The sequence below is a fragment of the Lagenorhynchus albirostris genome, chromosome 12, assembly GCF_949774975.1.
Source record: "Lagenorhynchus albirostris chromosome 12, mLagAlb1.1, whole genome shotgun sequence".
NCBI classification, from domain to species: domain Eukaryota; kingdom Metazoa; phylum Chordata; class Mammalia; order Artiodactyla; family Delphinidae; genus Lagenorhynchus; species Lagenorhynchus albirostris.
In genome coordinates, this window is record NC_083106.1 from 78,373,557 (window position 1) to 78,389,164 (window position 15,608).

The window sequence follows — 15,608 nt, forward strand, 5'->3', positions numbered from 1 at the left end:
TTCCCATCCTTACTGAATCGAGATAGAAAATAAAGCACCCCATAGTCAATGGGAGAGAGATAAAAAGACAATAAAGACGAAGAAGAATGTTTCATTCTTAAAGAATAGAAGGTAAACACCCCATGAGCTCTCCCAGATTTTAGGGCAAGAAGAAAAGGCAAGTTATTAAAGGATACAGACATACACATAGAGTTCACCTCACCCAGACCCTTCAGTGGGAAGATGGAAGCAGGCTCGACGCCATAAATAAATAAGAAGAGCCTCCAGGCCAGGAGACGCCCTGCCTTGCACCCAAGTTTGCAGCTGAGATTTTCTGTTTAGGTTTTTTTCTTTTGTTCTTTTTGCCGGGGGTGGAGGGGAGAAATTTTATTTTTTTTATACTATATTGAAATGCAAATCAAAACTACAATGAGGTATCACCTCACAGCAGTCAGAACGGCCATCATCAAAAAATATATTGAAGTATTGTTGATTAACAATGTTGTGTTAGTTTCAGGTGTACAGCCAAGTGACTCAGTTATACATATACAGGTGTCTATTCTTTTTCAAATTCTTTCCCCACTTAAGTTATTACAGAATGTTGAGCAGAGTTCCCTGTGCTATCAAAAAGTCTACAAGCGATAAATGCTGGAGAGGGTGTGGAGAAAAGGAAACCTTCCTGCACTGTTGGTGGGAATGTAAATTGGTGCAGCCACTATGGAGAACAGTATGGTGGTTCCTTAGGTTTTTATCTTGTATCAGGTATATGTGAAACCAGCGACAAAGAATTCATCAGTGGAGGAAAGGGGTGTATTCTTTATTATTTGAAGTACATTTCATTCAGGAAAAACAATGAAAGTTTACAAATGAACATTTCAAATTGTAAAAAGAGATCGGGAAATAAAGCAGAAACTATGGTTTCCAGGATATCAGAAATGATTCAATTCCTTCACACGCTTTAAAAGATGAGAAGAGGGCTTCCCTGGTGGCGCAGTAGTTGAGAGTCCGCCTGCCGATGCAGGGGACATGGGTTCGTGCCCCGGTCCGGGAAGATCCCACATGCCGCGGAGCGGCTGGGCCCGTGAGCCATGGCCACTGAGCCTGCGCGTCCGGAGCCTGTGCTCCGCAGTGGGAGAGGCCCGCGTACCGCAAAAAAAAAAAATGATGAGAAGATAGCTCTCATTTATGACCTGTGAATTCCAATGTTCTTCACTTTTTTTCTTGATTTGGCATGGAACTCCAGGGCACCATCACAGTAAAGGAAGAGGTAAACGCCAGGAAGCTAAGAAATAAGGGGACAGACTCATTCTCCAACCAACAGACAATCTGACTTGATTTCAAACGCCAATAGATGCTCCATCTTCTCTGGTAATTACTACCTGCTGAATTTTATCAATTACATTTACTTAACTAACTCTTCTGTACAACAGAAGATAAGATTAGGAACCTAGTTCTATTCACCATAGAGGATGATGAGAGTGGTGTTCGTAACAATGACAAGTACACTTCAATATCTGAATGTCACCACTAAAAACGCATTAATATACCCTTAAGGAACTCCTCAAAGTTTATTAGAAACACTTTTTCTCAAGGGCTATTGTTCACCCAAAAATAAATAAATAAAAATTAATTGATCCCCAATAAATATAAAATTAATATATTTAAACATGAATAAACTAACTGTCATGCTACTGGCCTCAAGGATGGGAATGTAAACAAAATTTTTCCCACATCTGCCAAACAAATAAATGAACTTTTCCTTGAGGACAAGCCATACTTTTCTGCCTTTATTAAGGAAGGTATACGCTGCAATTCTAATGCTTTAGCTATTACTATTTCTGACACAAATTAAGCTAGAAATGCATTCTGGTTATGGTGAAACACCGCCCTGCCCCAGGAATTTCTAAGAACAGCAGGACTGCTAGAAACAGCCACTCAGAAACAATCCCCCTCCTTACCCAGCTCTGCTAGCAGGCAGACCTTTATTAAAACCAATCTTTCCTTGGCAGGACCTCTTGGAGTCCATCATAAGAAAATGATGAAATAATCAGACCTAAAATGTATTTCTTTGCTTGTGTTTATGTGGCAAGGAAAAAGTGAATCCTAGGAAGAATCCAGACCCCACTAATTTAGAAAGTCCTCCTTTATCTACATATTGTTACACCTGGAGAAATCAGATAAAGCAAAGGATGTAAGGACAGGGAGGGAGAAATGTCTTGGTCCTTAAGTCCTAACTTTACAGGAAGCATCTGCTCTGAGAACAATGACCCACAGCCCCTGATAACAAAGTTAACATTCTCCTTTGAAAGAGGGAGAAGGGTTGCAATGGTATTTTCAATGAAACTGTAGGTCAACTGCGTCCAAAACAGCCCCTGAAAGTAGTGCATTTTCTCTCTTTCTTTTTCAAAGATCCATTAAGCTCCCAGGATAGTGTCGTCCGACCCACTTCAGCCTTACCCAAAAGCATGACGAACTTTCCTCCCAAAGGAAAAATCTAAGAATAAAGTTTAAAACCACGCCACAGTAACAAGCACCTCAGTGTTCGTACTATTTGCAGAAAAAAAGAAACAAGACTGACGAAGGAGACTGCAGAAAAGACAACAAAGGAGAAATTCTAGAATAAGCACACGCAAATGTCCGAGCAAAGCCCAAGTGTTTATCAAGATCATCCTTGTTATTCTGGACCTTTGCATTGTAGTAAAACTGTCACACTAGTAGAGCCAAAATGATAATTCTTAATGAATAAATAATGAATGTGGAACCACCTTAAGTGTGGTCTGCTGTGACTTAGTATTTCAATATTTTCTTTAGCCATTATCACAAGACAAAGATTCATTCATTTTCAGAATAAATAGTTCAATAATAAAAGTAAGAGATCTGCCCCCATGTAAAAAGGAAATGATGCTTCCTGCATCTTCTTCAATAGTGTTCCTATTTACAATATTAACAGCTACTGTTTATTGAGTGCCTAATAGGTACTAGATACTGATTTTAACTTTACAACTGCCCTGGGAAGTACATTATCCCTGTTTTATAGATGAAGAAATTGAAGCTCAGAGCATTTAAGTAACCTGCCCAAGATCACACAGCTAGTGCTAAGACTCAGTCTCAGATCTTAAGCGCTAACTGCATTGCTTCTCCAGGGAAACAAGGCCTCCCGCTTTCCTGACACTACTCCTATGAAAGACAAAGTGGCCTGGCCCCTGCACACATCACCTCTTCCTGACTCCAAACTTACCCACCCAGTCAGTCAACTTCCCAACGGAGAAAGAACCTCGGATGTAGATAAACTTTGATTTTATCTCATTTCGTGATGGTGTTAATTTCTCTATGCTGGTAAAGGATAAACATTTATATAATGAGCTACTGTGGAATCTCATCCACCCTTCATTTTGTGCCCTTAAATGATTCTTTTAAAGGATAACTCAACATTATAGGAAGTTATGCCTCAATTGCTGGCCTCTGACTAAGCATCTAAACATGCTTCTAGTTAACAGTGTTTACAGTTGGGTGGTAGGATTACAGGTAGGATTTTGGTTTATTCCCTTTACTTCCAGTATTTGCCAGGTTGCTCGCACTGAGTATACATTACTCTTTCAATTAGAAAAAATTAAATGTTCATTTTAATGTGAAAGAAAGTTTACCTATTTAACTATTTACCCCCCAAAGTATTCTGCCCTTAGTATTGAAAAAGAAGACATTCACTGACCCAATTTAATCCTGGGCCTGGTTAGAACCCAAATTTAAAACAAGATATGTGGGTTCTTTTACAAATGGCTCCGACTTCTTTTACATTATTTTTCTTTTTTTTCTTGTTACTTAGAAAACTAAAAAATATTCCATAAAACTAGATTTTAACTTCTTCTTTTCCTACCCACAGGCCTACTTAGTAAAATCCTCTGCACCCAGTAAATATGGTCATACCTGGTTTGCATAAACCATACGTAAATATGGTTTTGTGCCAGCCTGTTAACTACGCCCATTTCCTCTTCTGGGCACACACTGTCCTACGTGCCCAGCCTCCTGTGCAGCTAAACGTGGCCATCAGAGGAGGGAGGAATGATATGAGCCACGTCCAGGCCTGGCCCATAAAGACCTCCCACAGGAGACACTCCACGCTCTTCCCCTTCAGATTGGAAGCCACGTACTGGTGACGACAGAGCCACAAAGGGGAAGGAACCTGGGCCTCACAATCTCCACCCGGAAGAGCATCCCAGGAACATCATTTTGGACTCCACATGAGTAAGAAATAAAAGGGTATTGTGTAAGCCACTGAAAATGGGGGGCTTCTCCCCGTGGCTTTATTAACATACTCCAATTATTACTGCAGATGAGTTAAGACTCTGCTGTTACCTTACCTTTTTCAAAGACTCCTTCTGCTTCCAGGACAGAGACGGCAAGGTTCGCGGCTATCTTGACCAGCTCCGCCTTCACAGTGACCTGTGAGGGGCTGTGTTCCAGAAGCTCCACCCCAATGGTCACATTTCCCCCAGGTCTGATGATCCCAGGGGCTGTCACCAGAAACTTAGGCCTAAAGAGTTAACAACAACAAGGGAAAAACAAAGTTTCTTACCCTCACATCTCCATTCTTTTGAGATCCTCAAATTTCATAGGCTCCCTATACTGTACCAGTTGCAACGGTTCCAATTAATATTGCCTCACTGCTCCATTTAGCAACTGCACTGAAATGCTATTGAAACAACAATAATCCCCATAAATCCATTTTTTATCCAGTTTTATTGAGATATAATTGATTTGACTTTCATGCATCATGAGATGATTATCACAATAAGTTTAGTGAACATTCAACATCTCATATAGATACGAAATTACAGAAATAGAAAAAATACATATTTTTCCTTGTGGTCAGAACTCTAAGGATTTACTCTCTTCATAACTTTCATATATAACATACAGCAGTGTTCATTATATTTATCATGTTTTATTGATACATTCCCATAAATCAATTTTAATGCGGTAATCCATGCAGTTAGAGGACCGGCCTGTGTTATTATTTCCATTTTATAAACCACAAATAGCACAGGATGGCTTACACTGGGACACGCAGAAGTTATTGGCAAAGTATCAATACTAGCCTCTAAACTTCTCCTTTACAGAAGACATCATCCCAGCATAATTTTTTGTTCTTGGCTTAAAGACACACCCACACACATACACACACACACACACACACACACACACGGATTTTGCTTCTTATTGAAACCTTTATGTTTGGGCATCTACCCAAGAAAACATCATCTAATCAACACCACTGATTAAAATATACCACCTGAAATTAAACTATCAGTGCTGACATTTCCAGGTAGAGCCGAGCATAAAAATCGCTGAAACAGCACTTTCCCTGCCCAAGCTAGGGATTAGGGCTCAAGGGCAAAAACCTCTGGGGGGAAGCGAGGGAGTGCTTTCCATTACTTAGGTGTCTCACTCGTTATCTTCCCACGATGTCTGCACCTAAACCCATACTTCAGCTACCTCGGTCACACCTTGTCATTGCCAAAGTTGAGGCATCTTGTTTAGAAAAAAATATATATATATATATGTCTTTAAAAGAAGAAGGCACATTATTTGGGAGCTAAAAGTTGAGAAGAACGCAGAGGCAACGTGGACTAAAAATAAAATGCTGTCTTTCGAAAGCAGTTACGGCCAGAGGCGCTTAAACAACCTCGCGGGTGGAGAGAGCAACTGTCCCGCGAAAAACCGAGGGGAAGCGATGCATGATCAAATCTCCAGGCCGGGGTCCGGCTGGGGATCGCCGCCGCCCCGCGCCCGCCGCCCCGCGCCCGCCGTCCCGCGCTCCTACCGGGGGGCGGCGGCCAGCGCCGCGCTCCACACGCAGAAGAGGCGGGCGGCGGTCCCGAGCCGCGGGCCCCGCATCTCGGCGGCGTCTGCCCGGCGACCGCGGGCTCCGGAGGAAATTCGCGGGCAGCGCGGGGTGTGGCCTTCCACCTCCTCCCGGATCTCCCCGACTCCAGGCTTAGCAGTTTGCACTGGGCGCGCCTGCGAGCGGAGCGAGGGCTCTACATTGAGCCGGGACGCGGCGGCTCCACCCCTCCCGCCGCATCGCAATGGCGCTGCTCGGCGCCCCGGGCCGCACCGCAAACCCCGGGCGGCAGCCCTGCTGCCCTGGCCACCCGGCTCCTCGGGCTGTTTATGCTAGCGCTGTACCGCCCGTGCCCGGGGTGCATGAACAGGCCCATCCTTGTACGGAGACGTTCATAGCAACCTTGTGAGGTGGAAAAAAATCAGTCATTGTCGTCCAGACGATGAGTCAGAATTTTAGAGAAACGGCAAACACGCACACACACACGCCAAACAGGGGTGTATTTTCTGGTAGTTGTTCAATATATACGAATGAATAGGCACAAGAGAAAAACTTCTTTCCCTTGAAACAAAAACTCACGTATATCGTTTACCTCTCCAGGAAAAATGTGGTTTCTCCGTTTAAAAAAAGAAAAGGAATGGGCTTCCCTGGTGGCGCAGTGGTTAAGAGTCCGCCTGCCGATGCAGGGGACACGGGTTCGTGCTCCTGTCCGCGAAGAGCCCACGTGCCGCAAAGCGGCTAGGCCCGTGAGCCACGGCCACTGAGCCTACGCGTCCGGAGCCTGTGCTCCGCAACGGGAGAGGCCGCAACAGTGAGAGGCCCGCGTACCGCAAAAAAAAAAAAAAAAGAAGAAGAAGAAGAAGAGGAAGAAAATTCTAGCACATGCGGAAGTTAGGTGTTGCTCCTCAGAACTCTGAGAAACAACTGTCGGGGGAGATGCTTTATACTGTGGGCTATCGCTAAGCACTTCTGCTACAGAAGATATTCATTAGCACTGTGAAGCCTGGAGCAATTTGTGTAAACACGTTAGAATTCGGGTGGCTCTCCTATCCTTAGGAAGACCAGTGGCCCAGGGTGCCCAGCAGTTGCTGAGCTCCAGCTCCTGCGTCCTGGCTTGTCTGTAGCTCCTTCCCCGCTGCTTGGTGCTGTCACCATGTTCAGATGACTCAGGTTTCACCATGGCTACACCATAAAAGCAGGGAACTGCCAGCAACTGTTGGAAAACAGGCACATTCAGTCCCTAACAACTTAAAGTTTCTAATTCATGGAGAAAAGTTTTGGATGGTCACATTTTAATACGGGACAAAATGCAAAAAGAAAAGAGGTCAGCCAAGGGTGTCTCCTCACAAAGCTATGTGCTAAATAAGGGGGAAAGTAGCACCTAGACCAACTGTGGTTTTGGAGTCCAGGAACTCGCTTTCCTCCCTTTCCTGTTCCACCCTTTTTCACCCTGCTGAACAGCTAGCAGACGTCCCTATGTCCTCCTGTCTCCTCCGCACTCCTATCTTTAGTGGCCGACTTCCTGTGCAGGCAGGGCTTGGGTAAAGTGAAAAGGGTCCAGGTGGGTCTTTGGGTTCACATCCTGTGTCCCTGACACAGCTGTTACTGCCTGTCTGGTCTCCTCACCTCTGTTGTTCAGGGTCAAGTGTGGGCTCTGTCAAAGTCTAAATCAGTGCTTCTCCAACTCTAATGTGTATGAGAATCACAGTGAAATGCAGATGCTGATTCAGCAGGTCCGGGATAGGGACTGAAATTCTGCCTCATTTCAACATACTGTGGGCCACAGAGGGTCTACAGGTAAACTCTCCCTTTGATGAGAAAAGGAAGTCGGAAACCTGCAGAAAATTCTTTCCAAGCTTCACTTCGTAAGATGGATCAATAAATTCAGGTTTATTCTAGAGGCAGGAAAAAAAAAAGCACTCCAAAAGATTACTTGATAATGTTGCATTCCAAGAAGTCTTCTAGAAAGGGTTAGAACCACCTAGTTGTTTCGTAAAATGACATCTGTGCAGATTTTAAATTAAGGCAGCCTCCCTGTTTATGCCTTCCTTCTCGCAATACACAAGAAAAACTTAACCATGTAGATTTGCACAGAGATGAGGCACAGAGTAGCCACTCAGTAAAACTGCTTAAAAGGATTAATAAAAAAATCTTCTGGGCTTCCCTCGTGGCGCAGTGGTTCAGAGTCCGCCTGCCGATGCAGGGGACACGGGTTCGTGCCTCTGTCCGGGAGGATCCCACATGCCGCGGAGCGGCTGGGCCCGTGAGCCATGGCCGCTGAGCCTGCACGTCCAGAGTCTGTGCTCCGCAATGGGAGAAGCCACAACAGTGAGAGGCCCGCGTACCGCAAAAAAAAAAAAAAAACCTTCTTCCTAGATTTTTTTTTTTAAGTAAGAAAAACTTAAAGTTGTCTGATAGTAACAATAAGAGATGGGGTTAAATAAATTATGGTATGCCTATGCAACAGAATACTGTGAAGCAATTTAAAATTACGTTCTTGAATTGGAGACTTTATTATTTTGTTTGTTTTGGAGACTATTTAATTATCTAAAGATAAATATTCCTGATGCTGTTGGGGGGAGTCTTTTATAAAACAGAATTTAAATGATTCCATTTTTATAAAAATAAATTGTGTTTATGTATACATATACATCATAGATATATGCATTGAAGGAAAACTGGAAGGGTATTCAGCAAAATGTTATCAGTATCTAGGTAATTACCTGGATTTGCCAAGTTTTCTACAATGAACATATATATAATAATTTTTCTTTTAAAAAGAAAACAATAAAAATGATATTGTTTTAGCAAGTAGTCTTTAAGGGAGCATCTTAGAAACTCTTTGGAATAAAATTCATGAGTTTTGATACAAAAAAATTATATATGTTCCCCCTATGAAAACTGAATGGCCTTTGGCATAAGAACCCTACACTGTTCCCGTGTCCCTTCTGGACATGTCTTAGGGTGTGGTTCATTGAGAAAAGAGGAATCTGTAGGAGATAGATCCTATGCGATTGTGGGAGCAGCCATTGGCTCTGCACCTAGTGTTGAGTCGAAGTCACTCTAAGACAGCCAGGGCAGAAAAGCTACATGTGGACCAGGACAAGGAAGCATGGAACCCATGTCTCTATTAACACCTCCAACTCGGACGTCATGGGCAACCTGCCGGAGAAGCCGGCTGCATATGCGCTTAGCCCAGCATTCAGAAAAGCTCAAGGAGGAGATGCCCTGAGAACTGGAGGGGCTACGAGACCCACTGCCGCCCCACACCCACAAGTCAACTAACACAGCAGCAGAAATCTGGGCGAGTGGCCAACGCCTAGAGCCCTGCACTGACCTTCAGAGAGTGAAAAATATGACTTCGGTTTCACTGCTGGCTTCCAAATTCATATAAAGTATCTCTTGTGGCCAACACTAACTCATAACTATACAGGGAGGGGAGTTCTAGGAAATTTAGCTTCATCTTAGATAAGTCGGCACAGTACAAAGCTACCAAAGTCCATGCATCATCAACTAGGCCTCTGTATATACCCCTTTTAACCATGCTCAACGTCAACAAAAAACAGAAAAATCATGCTTTCCCCAACATGAAGCAATTATCCCTCATCTAATGGAAAACAAACTTACCCTGTCTGCAAAAGAGTATATAAAATCCCTCAAGTATCTTTGAACGTTATTCGTGCCTCTTTTCCACCCTCTGTTCTCAGATCAGTGAGGCTGGTTTTGGGAGAAGCATTGAGAGAAACATTACTTGCTGATTTAGAGCACAGTCCGTATCCTCAAGTCTGTTGTTTGATTTTTTACACATTCAAACTGTATAAAATTTCAGAAATATTATGTATGAAATGAACGCCTACTTAAATTTATCATCTATTTGAGACCTATTTAGACAGAGTCCTGCACAGAACACCAGAATCTTTTTTACCCAGAACAGAGGAGGAAACCCCTGTCCACTGGAAGACAAGGAATGATACTGAAATTAACTAGGAATAATAATAACAAGGCTTGCCCTTAACTTTCTGTATGGGTGTCCAAAATTTAAAATTAGAATTCTCTGTCCAACCAAATTATCAAACAAGAATGACAATAGAATTAAAATGTTTTCAGAAATGGAATGGCTCAGAAACTTTGCCTTCAACAAACTCTTTTTAGGAAGTTACTTTTGGAGGACGTATTTAGCAAACAAACGAAATAATCCAAAAAAAAGGAAGACATGAGATTCAGGAAAAAGTATATATAACCCCAGAGAGCAATGAAGACAGAAGTTCCAACAGGAAGAATTCCAGGAATAAGGCCTCAAGGGGAAAAAAGGACCTTAGTAAAAAAGATAAATGTAATGGAAAACTGGGGGAGAAAATTGAGACTATGGTAATATAAAATTGTGTAATGAAGGGAAGGAAATTTAGAAACTCTAGAGAAAAGAAAAATAAATAGATTAAAAAAAAGGGACTTCCTTGGTGATGCAGTGATTAAGAATCCGCCTGCCAATGTTCCAACAGGGAGAATTCCAGGAATAAGGCCTCAAAGGGAAAAAAGGACCTTAGTAGAAAAGATAAATGTAATGGAAAACTGGGGGAGAAAATTGAGACTATGGTAATATAAAATTGTGTAATGAAGGGAAGGAAATTTAGAAACTCTAGAGAAAAGAAAAATAAATAGATTAAAAAAAGGGACTTCCTTGGTGGTGCAGTGGTTAAGAATCCGCCTGGCAATGCAGGGGACATGGGTTCGAGCTCTGGTCCGGGAAGATCCCACATGCTGCAGGGCAACTGAGCCCATGCGTCACAACTACTGAGCCTGGGCTCTAGAGCCCGCAAGCCACAACTACTGAGCCTGCGCTCTAGAGCCCGTGACCCACAACTACTGAGCTCGTGTGCCACAACTACTGAAGCCCATGCGCCTAGAGCCCGTGCTACACAAGAGAAGCCACCGCAATGAGAAGCCCACGCACCACAACGAAGAGTAGCCCCCGCTCGCCACCAACTAGAAAAAGCCTGCGGACAGCAACGAAGACCCAACGCAGCCAACAGTAAATAAATGAACAAATATTTTTTTAAAATAGATAAAAATGGAAGTGTAACCATAATTCATTAGTTGGCTCTGTAGTGAACAATAATTATATAATGTTGACGTAAGCATGGTTTACTTATTTATAACTGATAGAATCAATCTCGTTAAAGGGAAAGTATTCAACTCTATCCTGTCTTTCCTACATGAACTGTATCACTGGTAAGCAAATAGTAGGTACAGGGAAATTTCTCTTTTTAGAAGTTTTCCAGCTAGTAAAATGTACAATAAATGTTAGAATCAGAATAGCACCATATCACAACCCTTGGTGAATTAATAGATCTAGACCAGTGCTGTCCAATAGAACTTTCTGTAAGGATGGAAGTGTTCCATATCCACCCTAATACAGTAGCCATGGGCGACATGAGGCTGTTGAGTACTGGACATGTGGTCAGTACATCCAAGACACTGAATTTGTTATTATTTCATTTGAATTAACTTAAATTTAAATAGCAACATGTGACTACCATATTGGATTATGCAGACCGAAACAATGATCATAAAGGACTGCTAGGAAACATACAGATACTCTAAGTCTTCTTAGAGAAGAACCCAGAACCACCTAAAAGACTGAACCTGAATCTGATTCAAATTTGCAAGGAGGGCCTCCCTGGTGGCGCAGTGGTTGAGAGCCCGCCTGCCGATGCAGGGGACAAGGGTTTGTGCCCCGGTCTGGGAAGGTCCCACATGCCGCGGAGCGCGTCCGGAGCCGGTGCTCCGCAACAGGAGAGGCCACAACAGTGAGAGGCCCACATACTGCAAAATAAAAAATTAAAAAAATTAAAAAATTTGCAAGGAAATACAGTATAGGAAAAAAAATAAAAGGACAAAAAAATTGCAAGGAAATTAATAAAATGCATATTAAATACCACAGGGATGTATTAGCAAAATCTAGACTGTGGAATACTTTATCAAACAATCAAATTTCTTCAACAACTAAATTGCAAGGAAAAATAAAGAGAATTGAAAGAACCTACAGGTATTTTTTCTTTAAATTGCGTTATAATTGCTTTACAATGTTGTGTTAGTTTCTGCTGTACAACGAAGTGAATCAGCTATATGTACACATATATCCCCTCCCTCTTGGACCTCCGTCCCCCCACACCCCCCACCCCACCCATCTAGGTCATCACAGAGGACCAAGCTGAGCTCCCTGTGCTATACAGCTGGTCCCCACTAGATATCAATTTTACACATGGGAGTGTATATGTGTCAATCCTGATCTCCCAATTCATCCCAACCTCCCTTCAACCCCTGTATCTACACATCCTTTTTCTACATCTCCATCTCTATTCCTGCCTTGCAAATAGGTTCATCTCCACCATTTTTCTAGATTTCACATATATGCGTTAATATATGATATTTGTTTTCTTCTTTCTGACCTACTTCACTGTGTATGAGAGACTCTGGGTCCACACACATCTCTACAAATGACCCAATTTCTTTCCTTTTTATGGCTGAGTAATATTCCATTGTATATATGTGCCACATCTTCTTTATCCATTCATCTGTCGATGGACATTGAGGTCATTTCCATAACCTGGCTATTGTAAATAGAGCTGCAATGAACATTGTAGTACATGTGTCTTTTTGAATTATGGTTTTCTCAGGGTATATGCCCACTAGTGGGATTGCTGGGTCATATGGTTGTTCTATTTCTAGTTTTTTAAGGAGACTCCATACTGTTCTCCACAGTGGCTGTATCAGTTTACATTCCCACAAACAGTGCAAGAGGGTTCCCTTAGCCCCACACCCTCTCCAGCTTTATTGTTTCTAGATTTTGTGATAATGGCCATTCTGACCAGTGTGAAATGATACCTCATTGTAGTTTTGATTTGCATTTCTCCAATAATTAGTGATGTTGAGCATCTTTTCATGTGCCTCTTGACCATATGTATGTCTTCTTTGGAGAAATGTCTATTTAGGTCTTCTGCCCATTTTGGGGTTGGGTTGTTTGTTTTTTGGATATTGGGCTACCTGAGCTGTTTGTATATTTTAGAGATTAATCCTTTGCCAGTTGCTTTGCTTTGTCAGTTTGCAAATATTTTCTCCCTTTCTGAGGGTTTTCTTTTCATCTTGTTTATGGTTTCCTTTGCTGTGCAAAAGCTTTTAAGTTTCATTAGGTCCCATTTGTTTATTTTTGGTTTTATTTCCATTACTCTAGGAGGTGGGTCAAAAAGGATCTTGCTGAAATTTATGTCATAGTGTGTTTTGCCTGTGTTTTCCTCTAAGAGTTTTATACTGTCTAGCCTTACATTTAGGTCTTTAATCCATTTTGAGTTTATTTTTTGTGTATGGTGTAAGGGAGTGTTCTAATTTCATTCTTTTACATGTAGCTATACAGTTTTCCCAGCACCACTTATTGAAGAGACAGTCTTTTCTCCATTTTATACCCTTGCCTCCTTTTTCATAGATTAGATGACCATAGATGTGTGGGTTTATCTCTGGGCTTTCTATCCTGTTCCATTGATCTATATTTCTGTGTTAGTGCCAGTACCATACTATCTTGATTACTGTAGCTTTGTAGTACAGTATGAAGTCTGGGAGCCAGATTCCTCCCGCTCCGTTTTTTCTTTCTCAAGATTGCTTTTGCTATTTGGGCTATTTTGTGTTTCCATACAAATTATAAAATTTTTGTTCTAATTCTGTGAAAAATGGCATTGGTAATTTGATAGGGATTGCATTGAATCTGTAGATTGCTTTGGGTAGTATAATCATTTTCACAATATTTATTCTTCCAATCCAACAACACAGTATATCTCTCCATCTGATTGTGTCATCTTTGATTTCTTTCATGAGTGTTTTATAATTTTCTGAGTACAGGTCTTTTGCCTCCTTAAGTAGGTTTATTCCTAGGTATTTTATTCTTTTTGTTGCAATTGTAAATGGTGTTTCCTTAATTTCTGTTTCTGATCTTTTGTTGTTAGTGTATAGGAATGCAAGAGATTTCTGTGCATTAATTTTGAATCCTGCAACTTTACCAGATTCATAGATTAGCTCTAGTAGTTTTCTGGTGGCATCTTTAAGATTTTCTACAAATAGTATCATGTCATCAGCAAACAGTTATGGTTTTACTTCTTTTTTTCCAATCTGTATTCCTTTTATTTCTTTTTCTTCTCTGCTTGCCGTGGCTAGGACTTCCAGAGCTATGTTGAATAATAGTGGAGAGAATGGACATCCTTGTCTAGTTCCTGATCTTAGAGGAAATGCGTTCAGTTTTTCACCATTGAAAATGATGTTTGCTGTTGGTCTGTCATATAAGGCCTTTATTTTGTTGAGGTAGTTTCCTTCTATGCCCACTTTCTGGAGAGGTTTTATCATAAATGGGTGTTGACTTTTGTCAAACTCTTTTTCTGCATCTTTTCAGATGATCATATGGATTTTATTCTTTAGTTTGTTAATATGGTGAATCACATTGATTGACTTGTGTATATACTGGGATAAATCCCACTTAATCATGGTGTATGATCCTTTTAATATGTTGTTGGATTCTGTTTGCTAGTATTTTGTTGAGGATTTTTGCATCTATATTTATCAATGATATTGGTGTGTAATTTTCTTTTGGGGGGATATCTTTGTCTGGTTTTGGTATCAGGGTGATGGTGGCCTCATAGAACAAGTTTGGGAGTGTTCCTCGATCTGCAGTTTTTTGGAAGAGTTTGAGAAGGATAGGTGTTAGCATTTCTCTAAATGTTTGATAGAATTTGCCTGTGAAGCCATCTGGTCCTGGACTTTTGTTTGTTGGAAGATTTTTAATTACAGTGTCAATTTCATTACTTGTGGTTTGTCTGTTCATATTTTCTATTTCTTCCTGGTTCAATTTGCCCATTTCTTCCAGGTTGTCCACTTTATTGGCATATAGTTGCTTGTAGTAGTCTCTTATGATCCTTTGTATTTCTGTGGTGATGGTTGTAATTTCTCCTTTTTCATTTCTAATTTTATTGATTTGAATCCTCTCCATTTTTTCTTGATGAATCTGGCTAAAGGTTTATCAATTTTCTTTATCTTCTCAAAGAACTAACTTTTAGTTGTATTGATCTTTGCTATTGTTTTCTTCATTTCTATTTCATTTATTTCTGTTCTGATCTTTATGACTTCTTTTCTTCCACTAACTTTGGGTTTCCATTGTTGTTCTTCTTCTTCTTTCTCTAGTTGCTTTAGGTATAATGTTAGATTGTTTATTTAAGATTTTTCTTGTTTCTTGAGGTGAGATTGAATTGCTATAAACTTCCCTCTTAGAACTGCTTTTGCTGCATCTCATAGGTTTTGGGTTGTTGTGTTTTCACTGTCATTTGTTTCTATGTATTTCTTTATTTCCTGTTTGATTTCTTGAGTGATTTCTTGGTTATTTAGTAGTGCACTGTTTAGCGTCCATGTGTTTGTGTTTTTTACAGTTTTTTTCCTGTAATGGATTTCTAATCTCATAGTGTTGTTGTTGGAAAAGTTGCTTGATATGATTTCAATTTTCTTAAATTTTCCAAGGCTTGATTTGTGACCCAGGATGTGATCTATCCAGGAGAATGTTCCGTGTGCACTTGAGAAAAAAAGTGTATTCTGCTGCTTTCAGGTGGAATGTCCTATAAATATCAATTAAGTCTACCTGGTCTATTGTGTCATTTAAAGCTTGTGTTTCCATATTTATTTTCTGTCTGGATGATCTGTCCATTGGTGTAAGTGGGATGTTAAAGTCCCCCACTATTATTGTGTTACTGTCAATTTC

General features: G+C 41.0%; 1 protein-coding gene across 4 annotated transcripts in view; it reads right to left on the reverse strand.

The window, feature by feature from the left end:
- The window catches only part of CD109 (CD109 molecule), a 123,495-nt gene extending 116,991 nt beyond the window's left edge, over positions 1 to 6,504 (reverse strand). For 3 of the 4 annotated variants that reach the window (XM_060167570.1, XM_060167569.1, XM_060167568.1), the window contains exons 1-2: positions 5,801 to 6,347; positions 4,338 to 4,510 (exon numbers count right to left, since the gene is read on the reverse strand). In XM_060167570.1, coding sequence (XP_060023553.1) covers positions 4,338 to 4,510; positions 5,801 to 5,874 — 247 coding nt within the window. In that variant the 5' untranslated portion in view covers positions 5,875 to 6,347. Of the gene's footprint in view, positions 1 to 4,337; positions 4,511 to 5,800; positions 6,348 to 6,413 lie in introns of those variants that run through there. The other variant, XM_060167572.1, reaches the window with a different exon arrangement.
- Positions 6,505 to 15,608: the final 9,104 nt, after the last annotated feature.